General features: G+C 44.8%; 1 protein-coding gene across 1 annotated transcript; it reads right to left on the bottom strand.

Annotated features, from left to right (window-relative positions):
- Positions 1-216: 216 nt before the first annotated feature.
- On the bottom strand, positions 217-6,510 carry LOC111236002 (calmodulin-like protein 4). The gene is made up of 5 exons (XM_022764586.1): positions 6,420-6,510; positions 6,280-6,310; positions 4,841-4,981; positions 1,050-1,238; positions 217-379 (listed from the first exon to the last, which is right to left on the bottom strand). The coding sequence occupies exons 1-5, from the start codon at positions 6,420-6,422 to the stop codon at positions 282-284; spliced, it is 462 nt and encodes a 153-aa protein (XP_022620307.1). The 5' UTR covers positions 6,423-6,510; the 3' UTR covers positions 217-281.
- Between the last annotated feature and the right edge of the window lie 8,706 nt (positions 6,511-15,216).

The following is a 15,216-nucleotide window of genomic DNA, read 5'->3' on the forward strand; positions in this document are numbered from 1 at the left end:
GCTAAATTTCATATCTTACGTTAAACCAAATAAACACGTTGTTTAATCTGTTCCTCGACATTTTGCTGTTCAGTTTCTTAGCTTATAAAAGGCTGAAAAAAAGACGCACAGCTCCTCCTCTCCTGTCACACCTGTTTTATTTATATCGTTTAAAATAAAAATAAACTACAGCTAAAATTAAAATGTCTTTACATGCAGTAGAAATCTGAGGCCTGACACTGAATATTAAACTGACAGAACATAGAATGAACGTCTTCACAGCAGTGATGTCGGTGGTGATGTCAGCGCCTCGCAGAGCAGCGAGTTACTGCTTTAGCAAACTGCTCGCAGTGGACCCGCCCATCGGCCCCGACTCCCGCCTCCCTCAGCAGCTCGTCCACTGAAAGCAGACACACAGCTGTCAATCACAGTTCACGATAGATAGATAGATGATGCCTCTGATCCCATATAAAAATATCTTGTCATTAATTAATAGTAAAGTTACAGTTGTTGACTGCTGCTGTTGTTCAATATGAGCTGAATCACGGATAATGGACGACGCAGCGTCTTGTTTTGGTGGGTTGACCATAAAAATTAACTTCTAACGACCTTTTACAAAGTGACACAGACTCTGACGCTCTGTGTTTTTACCTGTGTTCGTTTTGTTACACCTGTCTGGTGCAGAAAGTAACACCTTCATCATCTGTGATGTTTGGTGACGACATGTACTCACAACATTTCTCCACCACACCTGACCGTCTGATTGGAGGTCTAATCAGACACAGTGGGAACACTAGGCTGAACCCACTCAGTCTATATATATCATATCTTTATTTCTACTATTTCTACATTAAAATCCCCTCCAATGGAAGCCTCTCTGTCTTTCACCAGACTTGGATACAAAACGTCTTAAAGCTCTTAAACTTAACAGGATTAAAATGAGGCAACAGAAAAAAGGCAGAAGAATAGAACAAAGATAATATTTAAACTGTGTTGTCCAACAAACTGTCCGGAAACCAGAAGATTAAAGACGATCACGTGACGATGAGACGACGTGTTTCCTCTCTCACCCTCTCTGTCGGTCAGCTTCTCTCCCAGGCCGGTGAGTTTGGCTCTCAGCTCCGAGGCCAGGATGAAGCCCTTATGCTCCTTGTCGGCCATCCTCATGGCCTCCAGGATCTCCTCCTCCGGCGCCTCCTGCTGGAGCTGCCGGTGCATGACGCTCAGGAAGGTGGAGAAGTCGAGCTCTCCGCCCCGATCTGCAGGAACATGTTTACTTTTAACCGGACAGATCCAATCATCTCTAATGTCACCAGAAGAAGAGATAACCAAACTTAATTGATCTGCAGGAGAAATGAAGTCACTGCGGAGGGAGAAGTTAGAAGACTGAGGGAGGGGGAGGGGGAGTGTATAACATCACATAATGAATATGAAATAAGTTGTTCAAACACTAAAGCTATAAAACAGAACATAAAGAGCAGGGCTGTTCGATAAGCTGCTGACAGTTTACACATGTTAAATAAACCGTACGTGTGGAAACTGTGAGCAGCTGATTACAGCTGGTACACAGAGAATTTCCCCTCAGACTTACTTAAATATAATTTATACAAAGATAACACGAGAGAAAGTCAAACATCACAGAGGCCCGGGTGTGTACAGACAGAAATATTAAAACCTTAGAGAGAAATAAAATGAGTCAACGCTGCTGCCGAGAGGAAACTTCATCAGACTTTCAGGAGGCAGGAAGAAGAATGTTTCAGGTCGACGTCCAGGTGTTTTGAAGTCGGTCATCATGAACACAAAGTCAGTCGGAACAGACAACAGCTGTGTCCCAATTCAGGAGCCTTGTCCTTCAGAGGCGGCATTAGAAACCTGATTATTTCACAGCGTCGCAACTAGACTGTCTCATTTCGAAGGCTCCATCAAAATTGCGTCCTTCTTTTCTTGGGCAGTGAATGATCGAACAGGCGGACCCCAACCTATCCCAAGATTCACAGTGCGCCGGTAATGGAAGCAAATGCCAACAGAGAGCCACTGTACATTACACTTTACTTATTTACATTACACTTTATTACACTGTAAAAGCTCAGTTCAACAGCTAACGGTACAATGACGAAGCAGTGAGGGCGGGAACAGCTGGTGACGCAAAGGTCTACAACGGACAGACCTTCGTAGACCACGTCCTCCGACTCTCTCTCTCTCTCTCTCTCTCTCTCAGAGGAAGCAGACCTCCGACTTTGTTAGTTTGTTAGTTTGGGGGGGGGGGGGGCGCTCTGGGTCCTCTTTGTGATCTTTTGTTCTGTTGTAACCGGCCTCCAGACTCTCTTGATTTTGTTAAAGTTTACAATTAAAATAACTGTTGTGCCCTTTACAGTGTTGTTGATGAAGACATTTACCTTGTTCATGAAGTGGTAGTGCCATCTTGTGGTGTTCTGGAGTATTGTTTGTCTGCTCTTACCTGTACTTCCTTTGTTAACAGGAAGTAGGTGGAGTCTACCCGTGTCGCCACCCGTGGCTTTGTATTTGGACTTAATTCTTTTTTATATGTGTCTGTAGGTATCTATGTGACCTAACCACTATGTTGTTATGTGCCAGTGTGAATATTAAAGTACTGTTTTTGTTCATTTGAGCGGCATGCAGCTATGAGCTAAGCTAATGCTCTGTCTCTATTTATGTTATTGTAGGCGACACTATGCTAGCACCGCATAGCTATGCTAATGCTGTGTGTGTTTTGTTTAAGATGTGAACTGTAAACTGTCTTATTCATTATTAGTGTTAAATATTAATGAGCCTGTTTCTGTATTATTTGCAGTTTCACAAAGATCCCTCAGTGAACTTCATAAAAGTCAGCAACTTTGTCGTGGAGTTTTTTGGGGCTGTTTAGCTGGTTGGATAGCTAGCATGAGAACGTAGCAAGGCCTTCACAATAATGTTAATTTAACGGACCCTCAGCTCTGTCGTCCTCTTTATTCGTTTCTAGTTGAAGGTTTTGTTGTTGCAGTAACACCGAGTGTTTTGTAGTGTTGTAGTCTGGTAAATTCTGTATACATTGTCTTTATCACTTTGGTCTCCTGGGCAACATCTCAACATCTGTTGGTTAAATTAGTACAGATGTTCATGGTCCCCTGAGGAGCACTGTGGTTCATGATTACTTCACATTTTCCGGCTCTGTATTTGCGTTGGATCTTGATCTTCCACTTTTGCCCAGGCTAGAAACTTTGCCATTTCATTTTTCATGTTTATTTTGATCTTTAATATATATACTTTATTTTTACCTAATATTTGTCATTGATATAATCCTGTGATTGTTTTTGATTTTTTTTGTATTTCAGAGCCTGATGTGTCTGATTCCTCTGAATCCCATGAAAAGCATCAGTGAGTCACACTGTGTCACTGGGTGACATGTTCCTTCATCACCACCAACACACACGGTAGTTTATTGTGACTCAGTCCCACACACACCGTCCTGCTGCCAAAAATATTAACGACAACACTAAATGTGGATTAATCCGCTGCTGAAAATAGTCCCTGACAAATGCTCCATTTTGTCTGATTAAAAGCCTTTTTTAAGGAAATTTAAAAATGAATCTGTGTGTGTGTGTGTGTGTGTGTGTGTGTGTGTGTGTGTTTGAGGTGTTTTCCATATAATAGACATGAAATCTTTAAACCACCAGTCTACAGTTAGAGACAGGTTTGCTTCTCAGCTCTGTTATTTCAGACTGAGTATTCCTGTGATCTACAATGAGGATGGATGATGACAGCGTGTGATGATGATGATGATGATGGAGAGGAGCTGAAATAAGATCACAGACGAGCTGTAATCAGGCGTCTGAGGAGGACAACATGAAAACAGCAGCGGTCAGTTTTCAGTGTGTGTCGTCTCCAGGCGTCGTGCTGCGAGGTTTGATTATCATTGGCTTTATTTGTAATTCTGTTTTGTTACGCAGTGACCCACAGGAAGCCTTTGTTTCAGGTTGTGTAATGTTGTGAGGTGATGAAATGTGCTGTAATACAGAAGTAAGGACGGCATGTTGATGCCTTCTCCTCCTCATGTTCGTATATGAGCCTTAAGTTATTTGTCATCAGTCGGTCAATAGATAGAAATCTTCCGATTAATCATTTAAAGCTTCATATTTTCTTCTTCTGTGTTTTATTTGAAGTGTTGATCCATCAGAAGATATAAAAACCATCTCAGTGTAGTTTTACATCTCCTCTCTCAGGCTTCTCTCTGCAGCTCTAGTAACAACAGGTCTGTGAGCCAATCAGAAGAGAGGAGGCTCTGAGCCTCTCTTCTGATTGGCTGACTTGTTTTCTGACTGATCCAATAAAAATACAGCAGATTTCAGGTAAAAACACTCAGAGAAACCAAATCCTGCAAGGTTTGGATGGTGGGTCCAGGTGGGCGGGGCTTGGTGACTGCTTTGTTGTGACATCACAAAGTTCCAGAAGTCCTGACGGCTGGTTTTAAGGCTCAGTTTCTGAATACAGGCTGTGTGCATTTCTCTGTGGACTGAGGCTTTGATACTTTCACAGTATTAATATAGAAGCTAGACCTGATCTATAATCACACTACACAATTAAAACATGGGACCCTTTAAGAACACATGAAGTTCACAATCTGCAGTTTAAATCAGTTGAAAATTTTCGGTCAGTTTTGGATGAATTCGGTAACCATGGTGACGTGATTTGTTCCCAACTGCAATAACGAAGCGTTTTGAATTCACTACCTCTGACTGGCTCCATCTCCATAGCAACAGCAGCTGAGTGTTAAGTATTTAGAGTTGAGTTGTACTACATCAAACTGGTGGTCAGACCAGCAGGGTGAGGGGTCGCTGACAGTCAGACAGGTGGACAGGTGTACCTGTGTTGTGGCTCAGCAGGTGTCGTTGGACCTCGGAGGGGGTGGGGTTTGACCCGAGGCATCGCATCACTGTTATCAGCTCCCGGGCTTCGATCTTCCCTTTCCTCTGACGGTCGTACAGAGAGAAACACTCCTTAAACTCTGCAACAACAACAACAACAACAACACACACACACACACACACACACACACACACACACACACACACACACACTCATAATCAGATTTGTTTAGCTCAGCAAAGAAAAGTAAAGAGCAGCACATCCAGTCTGAGTCATGAAGGTTCAAAGAGGAGCTTCTTCTCTCATTACCTCACTATGCTCAGTCTGTTTACCTGGTGGAGATCTTCAGGGTGAAGCACTGACTCCACCAAACAAGCCTATAGGTCACTTTATTATTTTATTGTCTTTAATCTTACACAAGACAGCTGTGGGGTTTATTACTTATTGTGTTATACAATTGTGTAATACGTCTATATGTAAAGCTGCGTGAATTGTCCTGTTGCTGAAACAAACAAACGTGCGGCGCTCTGCAAATGAAATATGTTCGGGTTGATCGCACAAAACAAGACGTCACTTTATATTTTTCACTATTTTTCAGACTTGTAGCAAAACAAAAGTACATTCATCTAAATGATGATCATCAGATCAATCAACAGTGACAATGTTCATTAGCTGCAGACTTTAATGCCAGAAAACTGACACAGTCCCTGACGGATTGCCAGACCTTGAACACAAAGACATTTAAGGCCCGGCCCGTTTATTTGCCCTTTTTCTCCTTCTTCCTTTTCACGAAGCAACCAATCAGAGTGGAGGTCGTCAGCCAGGAGGAGTTCACCTGGGCAGTCAGTCTCCCTCTCTCCTTCAACAACATCCCCTTTCACTGATTCAACGCGTCCTGGTTTGGTTTAGTTATGTGAATTATAATAATAATAAAGTTACTTTAATAAATTACTTTAACTGTTTGATTTTGAAGCTTGTGTGCTCTTCCTCCGCCTTTGTCAGTTCGTGACATCAGGAACGAACCCAAAACCCCCACGAGGACTCCTCCGTCCTTTCAACAGAGACAATAATGTGAATTTAACGTCTCCTCATTAGCCTGAAAAGTGCATTCAGATAGTGAGGCTTTGTGTTTAATCACATTAGCGGTTCGGGGACGTCGGCCAACACGTCGCTACGTGAATCTCCTGAGCCCGAGCAGAACAAGTGCTGCTTTGTAGTGAGGAGGCCGCGGGAAACTCTGCTGCCCCCCCCCACCGCCCCACCGCCCCCAGCCGGGCTCGTCTGTGAAGAGGAGTAATCTCTAAACGACTGAACTGGCTCCAGAAAATCTCTTGCACTTAAAGAGATGAATCAGTCATCAGAGAAGTGGCTGTTCCTCCTCCACTAACACTCCCTGGAAGCAGCAGGTCACCACAGCGACATGTGTGAGAGTCTTACCATTAATCTGATCCTGAGTCAGGAACTTAGCCTGTGGTGCGAGAGGGAGAGGCAGACAGCAGGTTACAGCAGGTCACAGCAGGTGGAAAACATGGACGACAGCACGAAGCTTCACACACACAGCTCGCTCATTATCTCACCATCGTGCCTCAGTGTGAGCGGACGACGGCAGCTGAACTCTGCCGGCTGCTGAGCCGCTCAGGAAACTGATCCAGGCTGTAAGATGAGGACGGTAATGGAAGTGGACGGAGGATCCTGGAGGAGGGAAGTTACCGAGGGGCAGGACAGGTGCAGAACACGTCCCTCCCTCTGCTGCTGTTACCTCAACAGCTACAGGAAGGATCGTCATGTTCCCCAGAGGATGACTCCCACTGAGTGTTCAGTTATCCCCTGTTGACAATAGCCAGGTTTAACTACAGAGCTCCAGAAAAATGTGAATTGATGCTGGTTTACATCCACGACTGTTACTCTCCTGTTGCAGAGAGAATTTACATAAGTCACAAAGTACTTTGACTTTTTATTTATTCATGTATTTTGCATTTTTTAAAATGTTGGTGTGTATTAAATGTCCTCGTTATTCCTCCGGGAAGGTGCAGAGAACAACCCTGTAACTGTAACCTACAGTGTGGTCCTCACCGTCTGCACAACACACACTGTAAAAAAGAATCATAAACAAACGTTCAAATGTCTGTCAGCAGCAGCTGCCAAACAAAACCCTAAAATTAAAGTAAAATATCCTAATTCAAATAAAGTGTAAAAACAATACATTTACAGAAAGTTTCATTAATATTTCTACAGAGAAAAACTGTTATTTTACAGATTTCTCCTAAATTATTATCAATAAAGTGACGCCTTTCGATGAGTTCTTTAATGTTCCTCAGGTCTGTGGCCAGAATCTCTCGTCACTATGTAGTTGCTCTGTATATTTACTATCCACTGTGTTATTTGATCCACTAAACTGCATAGCGTCCTCAAAACTTCAGACAGTGAACTTTCTGCAAACAGACCCACAATGTAGCTGCCATCAGAGATAGTCGTACAATTTAAGTTCATTTAATAATTTAAGTTATAAGTTAGAATCATTTTATGTTTGGATAAAATATTGATTTTGTTTATTAACATGATTATTAGTTAGAATACACATAAAACATACATGAAAAGGAGTTGTGTAATATTTGATAAAATGTTCTTTGCGTTGTTGTGGGGTGGGTTTTTGGTTAGTGGCGCGCTGAGCAGGATCACGGGTGAAAGGGTTCGGTTCTTCAGAGAGGATGGAAAAAGGTTGCTCACTGTATTAAGTGTATGAAGCTGAATGAAGATTCAAAAGGCTGGAGGTTCATTTTCTTACCCCCTTTAGTTCAAGTGGCCAATGAGGTTTGCAAGTCTATTTTATTTCTATATGTTTGTAATTATTGAGTTCACGTGATAACTGCATGTTACCTTACCGAAGCTTCAATGCTAATTATTTATAACACCCTCAGGTTTCTGAAGCTCAGAGTGAGCTGCTCCACCGTCGCCATCTTGGCAGTGTCTGACTCCGCCCCCTAACCCCCAGCTAATCCATAAAGGGCCCCAATTCTCCATAACTTCAGTCCTTAATAAAATGACTGCCTGAGTGCCTCTGAGCCACAGAGTGAACTGCTGCAGAGCGAGGCAGCAGGAGGAGAGGAGTGGTGACTGACCTGTGTGTCGTCCTTCCTGCCGAACACTCAGAGCCTGAGGACGAGTCCCTGCTGCTCAGGAAAAACTCCACCAATAAATAAATGAACCGACGAGTCAGAGGAAGAGCGAGGCGCTGAGACAATGACAGACAGAGAGAGAGAGAGGGATCAGGAAGTAAATCAAAATTGGCTCTGCAGAGGAAAAGTTTGACTGTTGCCATGGTAACCCTAGCAGGCAACTAAACACACAACGACGCTGCCTCCTGCCACCAGGAGAGACGGTGTGTGTGTTGACCAACGCAGCCGGTTCTCCTGCTTCATTTACACGACATCATACATTCACTTTGACACTGACTCTGAATCAGTTTAAACCAGAGTTTGGATTACCCTGTGCTGGGGGGTGGGGCTTCTGCATGGGAAGTAAACTTGTGGACAGTTATATGAGGACAATTATTGATCGGTCTATCTCTAATTATTGATTGGTCTGACCAACCTGTGAGCATCAAGGTTCTACTTTATGAAGAGGCTGTAAAGCTCACTGCTCAGCTGCCTGTCACTTATTGGTTAGGATGCTTTTGTAAATGATTCAAGGTGCTGACCCTTGACCCCTGTGAAGTCAGAGAGGTCAGAGGTTTCATTTGAGTAAAACCTGAGTAAAAGTCTCTGTCTATTTTATTTAAAACGCATGTAATCCATCATCAGCCTTGACTAGAACTTGAACTTTTCTGAGTCTGATGAAGCTGACGAATGGAAGTTTTACAAAAAACAGTTTCTGGCCGAGGCCTGGAAGCGTTCAGCGGTCGCTTCCTCTAATACAGGATTACTGCAAACTTCCAATAATCGAAGACCATCAGTCCAATAAGCACATCAAGCGAGTTCATGTATTTCCTGCGCTGAGCTGAGACTGCAGACGCAGCGGAGAGAATCTTAATCCTGGGAGAATCCAGCAGCTGAAATGTGAATGTTGAGTTCAGTCAAAGGAAATCCAGAGAGGACATTTAAAAAAATGACTTTATTTATTACACTGAACTTTCACTGTGATATAATATCAGCGTTCTGTACATATATGAAAAACTAATTGGATTCCTCTTCACATGCAGTCTGTCTGATTAAAGAAAGGCAGCTGCAATACTGCATCGATCCACAAGATGGAGCTACAACACAAACATTAACTGATAACCTGCAGGTTTCAGCACAGACTGATGGTCACATGTTTCAAAGCATCAAGACAAAATGAAATATTAAATACAAAAACTGTTGAAGACTTTTAGAAGTCTTCCCAAACCAGCCTCGACTGGAGGTGATCCAGAGGAAGAAGCAGAACCGAAACCTCCTGAGACTGAGACTCTGGTGCAGGTGGAAGGTGGAGGAGTCACAGGGATGATGGTGGAGCTGTTCTCAGATCAGTTCAGACTGCAGCACTGAGAGTCATCTCCACTTCCTCTGATTCCTCCGTCAGATCTTTAGAACGATCACCACTTCCAACTGTGGAGAGAAGAAGAACAGAGGAGATAAACGAGTGTTTACAGAGACTCACTTCAGCAGCTGTCAGTCAGTGATGCAGCAGGGACTTCAGTCCTGTTCAGTCCAGATGTGCAGCAGCTGTGTAGCGTAGCCTGCTTCCTCTCAGCTCTCATGTTAACGTGTTGGAGTGAACACTGAGCTGGAGGCTCACAGACCTGCAGAGACTTTTAGCATCAAGTCTGTTCCCTCTGCACATTTCCCTCAGTCCACAGTGGAAACAAACTGCTGAGAGTCATGAAGGTTCATCACTGCTCCAACAGGTCAGTGATGCATTCACTGTCCTGACATTTAAACACAGAGTCTCTGTGTGTTGATGAACATCTGGTCTGTTCCTCACATATCACCTGACAGATAAACATGGAGGCTGTCACTGAAAACATCTGGCAGAGGGACAGATATACAGATGTGCTCACTGGACTTCAGCAGAGCTTCTGTCTGTATAAAGATCACATGATCACAAAACGTCACGACGCTTCTCTGAAAGATGCTTCTCCATCAGACTGATCTCAGAGCTGTGACAGAGATCAAACTGATCAGTTGTTGAGTTTTGAAATGAGAGAACAAACTGTCTCAGATCAGATGTGACAGTTTGATGAATGAGGACAGTGACTCTGTTCCTCTGTGAGGCTGTCAGCTGTAATCAGCTTCACTTCCTGTAGACATCAACTCAACAACAACAGTCGTCTTCACATCCACTCAGACGCACGACCACGACGAGCTTCTGGCAGCTCTGATTGGCCGACTGTTCTCTTTCTCTGTCTTTCTGTCCAATACTGATGCCTGTCACCGTTCTCCTCTCACAGCTTCACTGAGGGAAGCAGCTGCTGAGAAGGTCGGAGGTTTACAGGAAACACTGGCTCTTTGCTCTGATACTGTGTTTAGTACAATATGATGGAAGCAGCAAGGACTGACTCCGCCCCTTTTACTGACCTCAGAGTCTCCAGTCGACAGTCTGGACTCTCCTTAAGATCACACAGCTGCTTCACATCTGGATCCTGCAGGTTGTTGTATCTCAGGTCCAGTTCTCTCAGGTGGGAGGGGTTGGACTTCAGAGCTGAGGCCAGAGAAGAACAGCTGATCTCTGACAAACTGCAGACTCAACCTGAATAAAGAAGAAAAGATGAGAGTTTAGAGACAAAGGTGAAGGTCTCTCTTCTCTCTCTCTTTCTCTCTCTCTGTCTCTCTCTCTCTCTGTCCCTCTCTCCCCTCTCCCCCTCTCTTATGGTCTCTCTCTCTCTCTTCTCTCTCTCTCTCGTCCCTCTCTCTCTTCTCTCTCTCTCTCTTCTCTCTCTCTCCCTCTCTCTCTTTCTCTCTCTCTCTCTCCTCTCTCTCTTCTTCTCTCTTCTCTCTCTCTCTCGCTCCCTCCCTCCCTCCCTCCCTCTCTCTCTCTCTCTCTCTCTGAGTGAATGGCGGTGTGAGAGGAGCGTGGTGTTGCAGAGAGCGTTTGAGAAAGTTTGTAAGTTTTTCTCAAACTTTTTTGGATTTTTCTTCCACTGTGTGACTGTTGATGACTTTGTGCTTGTTTTGTCTGTGATCAAAGTTGTGTGATTGTGTGTTTGTGGGAGTTTTTGTGTTTTTGTTCGGCGGCTGCTGCCGTGGCCTCGCAGCCGAGCATGGCGGCGCGAGGCGTCTCCGGGCTGGAGAAGCTGACTCGCCAGCACGCCGTGAAGCTTTCTCCGGCTGTCGGTGTGTCGGTGGAGGAGTGCAGCCTGGCTGTGGGGGCAGTTGTGGGGTACGGCAGTATTAAATCTGCCTCCAGAATGAACAGTGCGGTGGTTATTTTTCTGGACAGCATCAACAAAGTGAACGGGCTGGTGGAAAGTGGAGTGGTGATAAAGGGAACTCTGACTCCGGTGTTGTCTCTGGTCAGCCCCGCTAAAAAAATTATAATTTCCAATGTGCCTCCGTTTCTGAGGAATGAGATTCTGGAGAAGGAGCTGAGCCGACACGGACAGTTAGTGTCGCCGATCAGATTGATCCCTCTCGGCTGCAAATCTCCGCACCTGAAGCACGTCATGTCTTTCAGAAGACAGGTGTTTATGATCCTCAAAAACAATAACGAGGAACTGAATATAGTTTTTAGGTACCGTATTGATGATTTTGATTACACTGTTCACGTGACTTCCGATACTTTAAAATGTTTTGGATGTGGAGCAGAGGGACATTTGATCCGCTCGTGTCCGTCAGGCTGCTGCGTCTGCAGCAGAGACTCCTGTTAGAGACGGTCCAAACCTCACAGAGACTCACAGAGAGACACAGGGAGGAGCAGACACTGACCACAGTGTCTCCAACACTGACCAGAGGCATCAGCAGGAGCTCAGTGTTCAGGCTGAAGGACAGGAGCAGACAGGACACACAGCAACCAGTGTGGCTGAGTCTGTCCTCCAGGAAGACTGTGTGATGGACGACGACGTGTTTCTACAGTCATCTGTCAAAAGGAAAAACACAGAGACTAGAGCCAACACAGCAAAAGCTAAGAGGCTGTCAAAGACAGATCTACAGAGTTCCTCCTCTCAGCCAGAGGAGAACCCACAGAGTGACGCACAGAACACACAAAAATCAGAGTGATGCACAGAACCCACAGAACCCACAGAGTGATGCACAGAACACACAAGAGTGATGCACAGAACCCACAGAGTGACACACAGAACGCACAGAACACACAGAGTGATGCACAGAACCCACAGACTGACACACAGAACGCACAGAACCCACAGAACACACAAGAGTGATGCACAGAACTCACAGAACCTACAGAGTGATGCACAGAACTCACAGAACACACAGAGTGACGCACAGAACACACAGAACTCACAGAACCCACAGACCACACAGAGTGACGCACAGAACACACAGAGTGACACACAGAACCCACAGAGTGACGCACAGAACCCACAGAACACACAGAACTCACAGACCACACAGAGTGACACACAGAACCCACAGAGTGACACACAGAACTCACAGAACCCACAGAGTGACACACAGAACTCACAGAACCCACAGAGTGACACACAGAACTCACAGAACCCACAGAGTGACACACAGAACCCACAGAGTGACACACAGAGTGACACACAGAACCCACAGAACCCACAGGACAGTGACAGTGAGGAGGAGAACATGCAGGTTGAAATGCAGAGTGGTTATTCCTTTGTGAGAGTCAGAACCTTCCTCAAAGAAACGAAGGGGCTGAGGGTGAAGGTTGAGGAGTATTTTCCTGACCTGCAGCTCTTCCATGACTCTGTCAGGTTGTTCTTGAAGAACGCAGGGAGAGTCGGGCAGCCGTCTTTCACTGATCCAGAGATCTTTAGACTGAAGAAACTGTTGCTGAAGGTTCGAGCTCAAATTGCTAATAATGAATAAGTTTAATGTTCTTTTCTTTTATTTATTTCTTTTGTTTTTGTCACGATGTTGCTTCATTTTAAACATGTGTGACTTTAAACTGGGTTCTTTAAACATTAATGGAGCTCGAGAAGATGTTAAAAGAGCCTCTCTGTTCAGTTTGATTAAAATCAAGAAGATCAATGTAATGTTCCTGCAGGAAACTCACAGCACTGCTGACAATGAATGTGACTGGAAGAGGGAATGGAGTAGGGGGGCTGTCTTCAGTCATAAGAGCAGTAACAGTGGGGGAGTTGGTATTCTCTTCTCTAGAGATTTCCTACCTTCTTCCTGCACTGTTCATGAAATCATTCCAGGTCGGCTGCTGAAAGTATGTGCTGACTTTGAGAAAGTGAAAATGGTTTTTATTAATGTGTATGTTCCCAGTGTGGGTTCAGAGAGACTGTTGTTTTTGGACACTTTAAAAGATGTTGTTAATGACTGTAGCAGTGAAGAGCATCTGTTTCTGGCTGGTGACTTTAACTGCACAGAAAACCCTTCACTGGACAGGAACCATCGGGAACCACACGCTGCTTCTAACAGTCGGCTCATTAAGCTGCTGGAAACTTTTGAACTGTGCGATGTGTGGAGACATTTTCATAAGAATCAGAGACAATACACCTGGACTCACTCCAAAGATAACTTTTTATCTCTGGCCAGACTTGATTGCCTTAATTGTTTTAAACATCACATTAATGTTTTTAAAGGTTGTTCCATCAGTCCAGTTGGTATATCTGATCATGCCCTTGTACATTTTTCCATTTTTATAAAAGATGTGAAATGCAAAAGTGCGTACTGGCACTTTAATGTCTCTCTGCTGTCTGACAATGTGTTTAAAAATGTATTCAAGTGTTTCTGGGACAATCACAGACAGACTAAAGCTGAGTACAGTTCCTTGCAGCAGTGGTGGGATGTAGGGAAAGTTAAAATCAAACAGCTTTGCCTACAGTACACTTTCAATGTCACAAAGGACATGTCCAGATCTATGAGAGCTCTGGAGAGAGAAGTGGTGGAGCTGCAGGATTTAGCAGACTCCACAGGAGAACGAGAACACATTCAAGTTCTCAAAGGCAAAAAATCAGCTCTGTCTGACCTGCTGGGTATTTCTGCACAGGGTGCTCTGGTCCGATCTCGTTTCCAGAACGTGGTAAAAATGGATGCTCCCTCTCACTTTTTCTTCGGTCTGGAGCGTAAGAATGGCCAGAGGAGGCTGATTCACTCTCTGCGGTCTGACACTGGGCAGCTGCTGCAGGAGTCGGCTCAGATTCGTCAGTGTGCTGTCGGTTTTTATCAGGAGCTCTACAAGGCAGAGTTCCAAGAAGAACCAGAGGTGGCGCTGTCCTTCTATGCGGGCCTTCCTAAGGTCTCTGAGGGGGATAATGCAGAGCTGGAGGCACAGCTCTCTGCTCAGGAGCTGCAGGAGGCCCTGCAGAGCCTGCAGAGCGGGAAGGCTCCCGGGATAGATTGTCTTCCTGCAGACTTTTATAAGACTTTCTGGTCCGTCATTGGTGAGGACCTGTTGTTGGTTCTCCAGGACAGTCTGAGAACGGGGAGGTTGCCTCTGAGCTGCAGGAGAGCTGTGCTCACCCTCCTCCCAAAGAAAGGAGACCTACAGGACATTAAGAACTGGCGTCCTGTGTCTTTACTTTGCACGAACTATAAACTGTTATCCAAAGTATTGGCAGTGCGACTGAGGAAAGTGATGGAGCAGGTCATTCACGTAGACCAGACATACTGTGTACCCGGCAGGTTGATATCTGACAACATTACTCTGATTGGGGACATTTTGAACCTCTCTGGTTCTTTGGGCTGTGAGCTTGGTCTGATTTCTCTAGATCAAGAAAAGGCTTTTGACCGAGTTGAGCACCAGTACTTGTGGCGGACATTGCAGGCTTTTGGGTTCAGCTCTGGTCTCATAGCCAAGATCCAGGTCTTGTACAATGACATTGAAAGTGTACTTAAGATTAATGGTGGTTTGAGCGCTCCATTCAGAGTCCAGAGGGGAGTCAGACAGGGCTGCTCTTTGTCAGGCATGTTATATGCACTGGCCATAGAGCCCTTTCTGCACAAGTTAAGGTCACGGTTGTCGGGGTTTTCTTTTCCTGGGTGTGAACATTGTTTTAAACTGTCTGCATATGCTGATGATGTTATTGTTTTTATAAAAAACCAAAGTGACATAAATGTTCTTGATGACACTGTGAGTGATTTTAGTAGACTCTCCTCTGCTAAAATTAACTGGGGAAAAAGTGAAGCCTTAGCAGAGGGAGAGGGACGCGGATTTTACCTGGAGGCCTCGTGTGGAAGAGAGGAGGACTTAAATATCTCGGGGTTTACCTCGGAGATGAAGCCCTCTCTTCGAAAAACTGGG

The sequence above is a fragment of the Seriola dumerili genome, unplaced genomic scaffold, assembly GCF_002260705.1.
Source record: "Seriola dumerili isolate Sdu_G_001 unplaced genomic scaffold, Sdu_1.0 BDQW01000550.1, whole genome shotgun sequence".
NCBI classification, from domain to species: domain Eukaryota; kingdom Metazoa; phylum Chordata; class Actinopteri; order Carangiformes; family Carangidae; genus Seriola; species Seriola dumerili.

What these genes read in the sequence shown, in the direction of transcription:
- LOC111236002 (XM_022764586.1), bottom strand. An exon ending in GACTCAGGATCAGATTAATG is followed by an intron (nt 4,982 to 6,279) that starts GTAAGACTCTCA and finishes TTGTTGTTGCAG; the next exon opens with AGTTTAAGGAGTGTTTCTCT. An exon ending in CCTGCTGAGCCACAACACAG is followed by an intron (nt 1,239 to 4,840) that starts GTACACCTGTCC and finishes ATGTTCCTGCAG; the next exon opens with ATCGGGGCGGAGAGCTCGAC.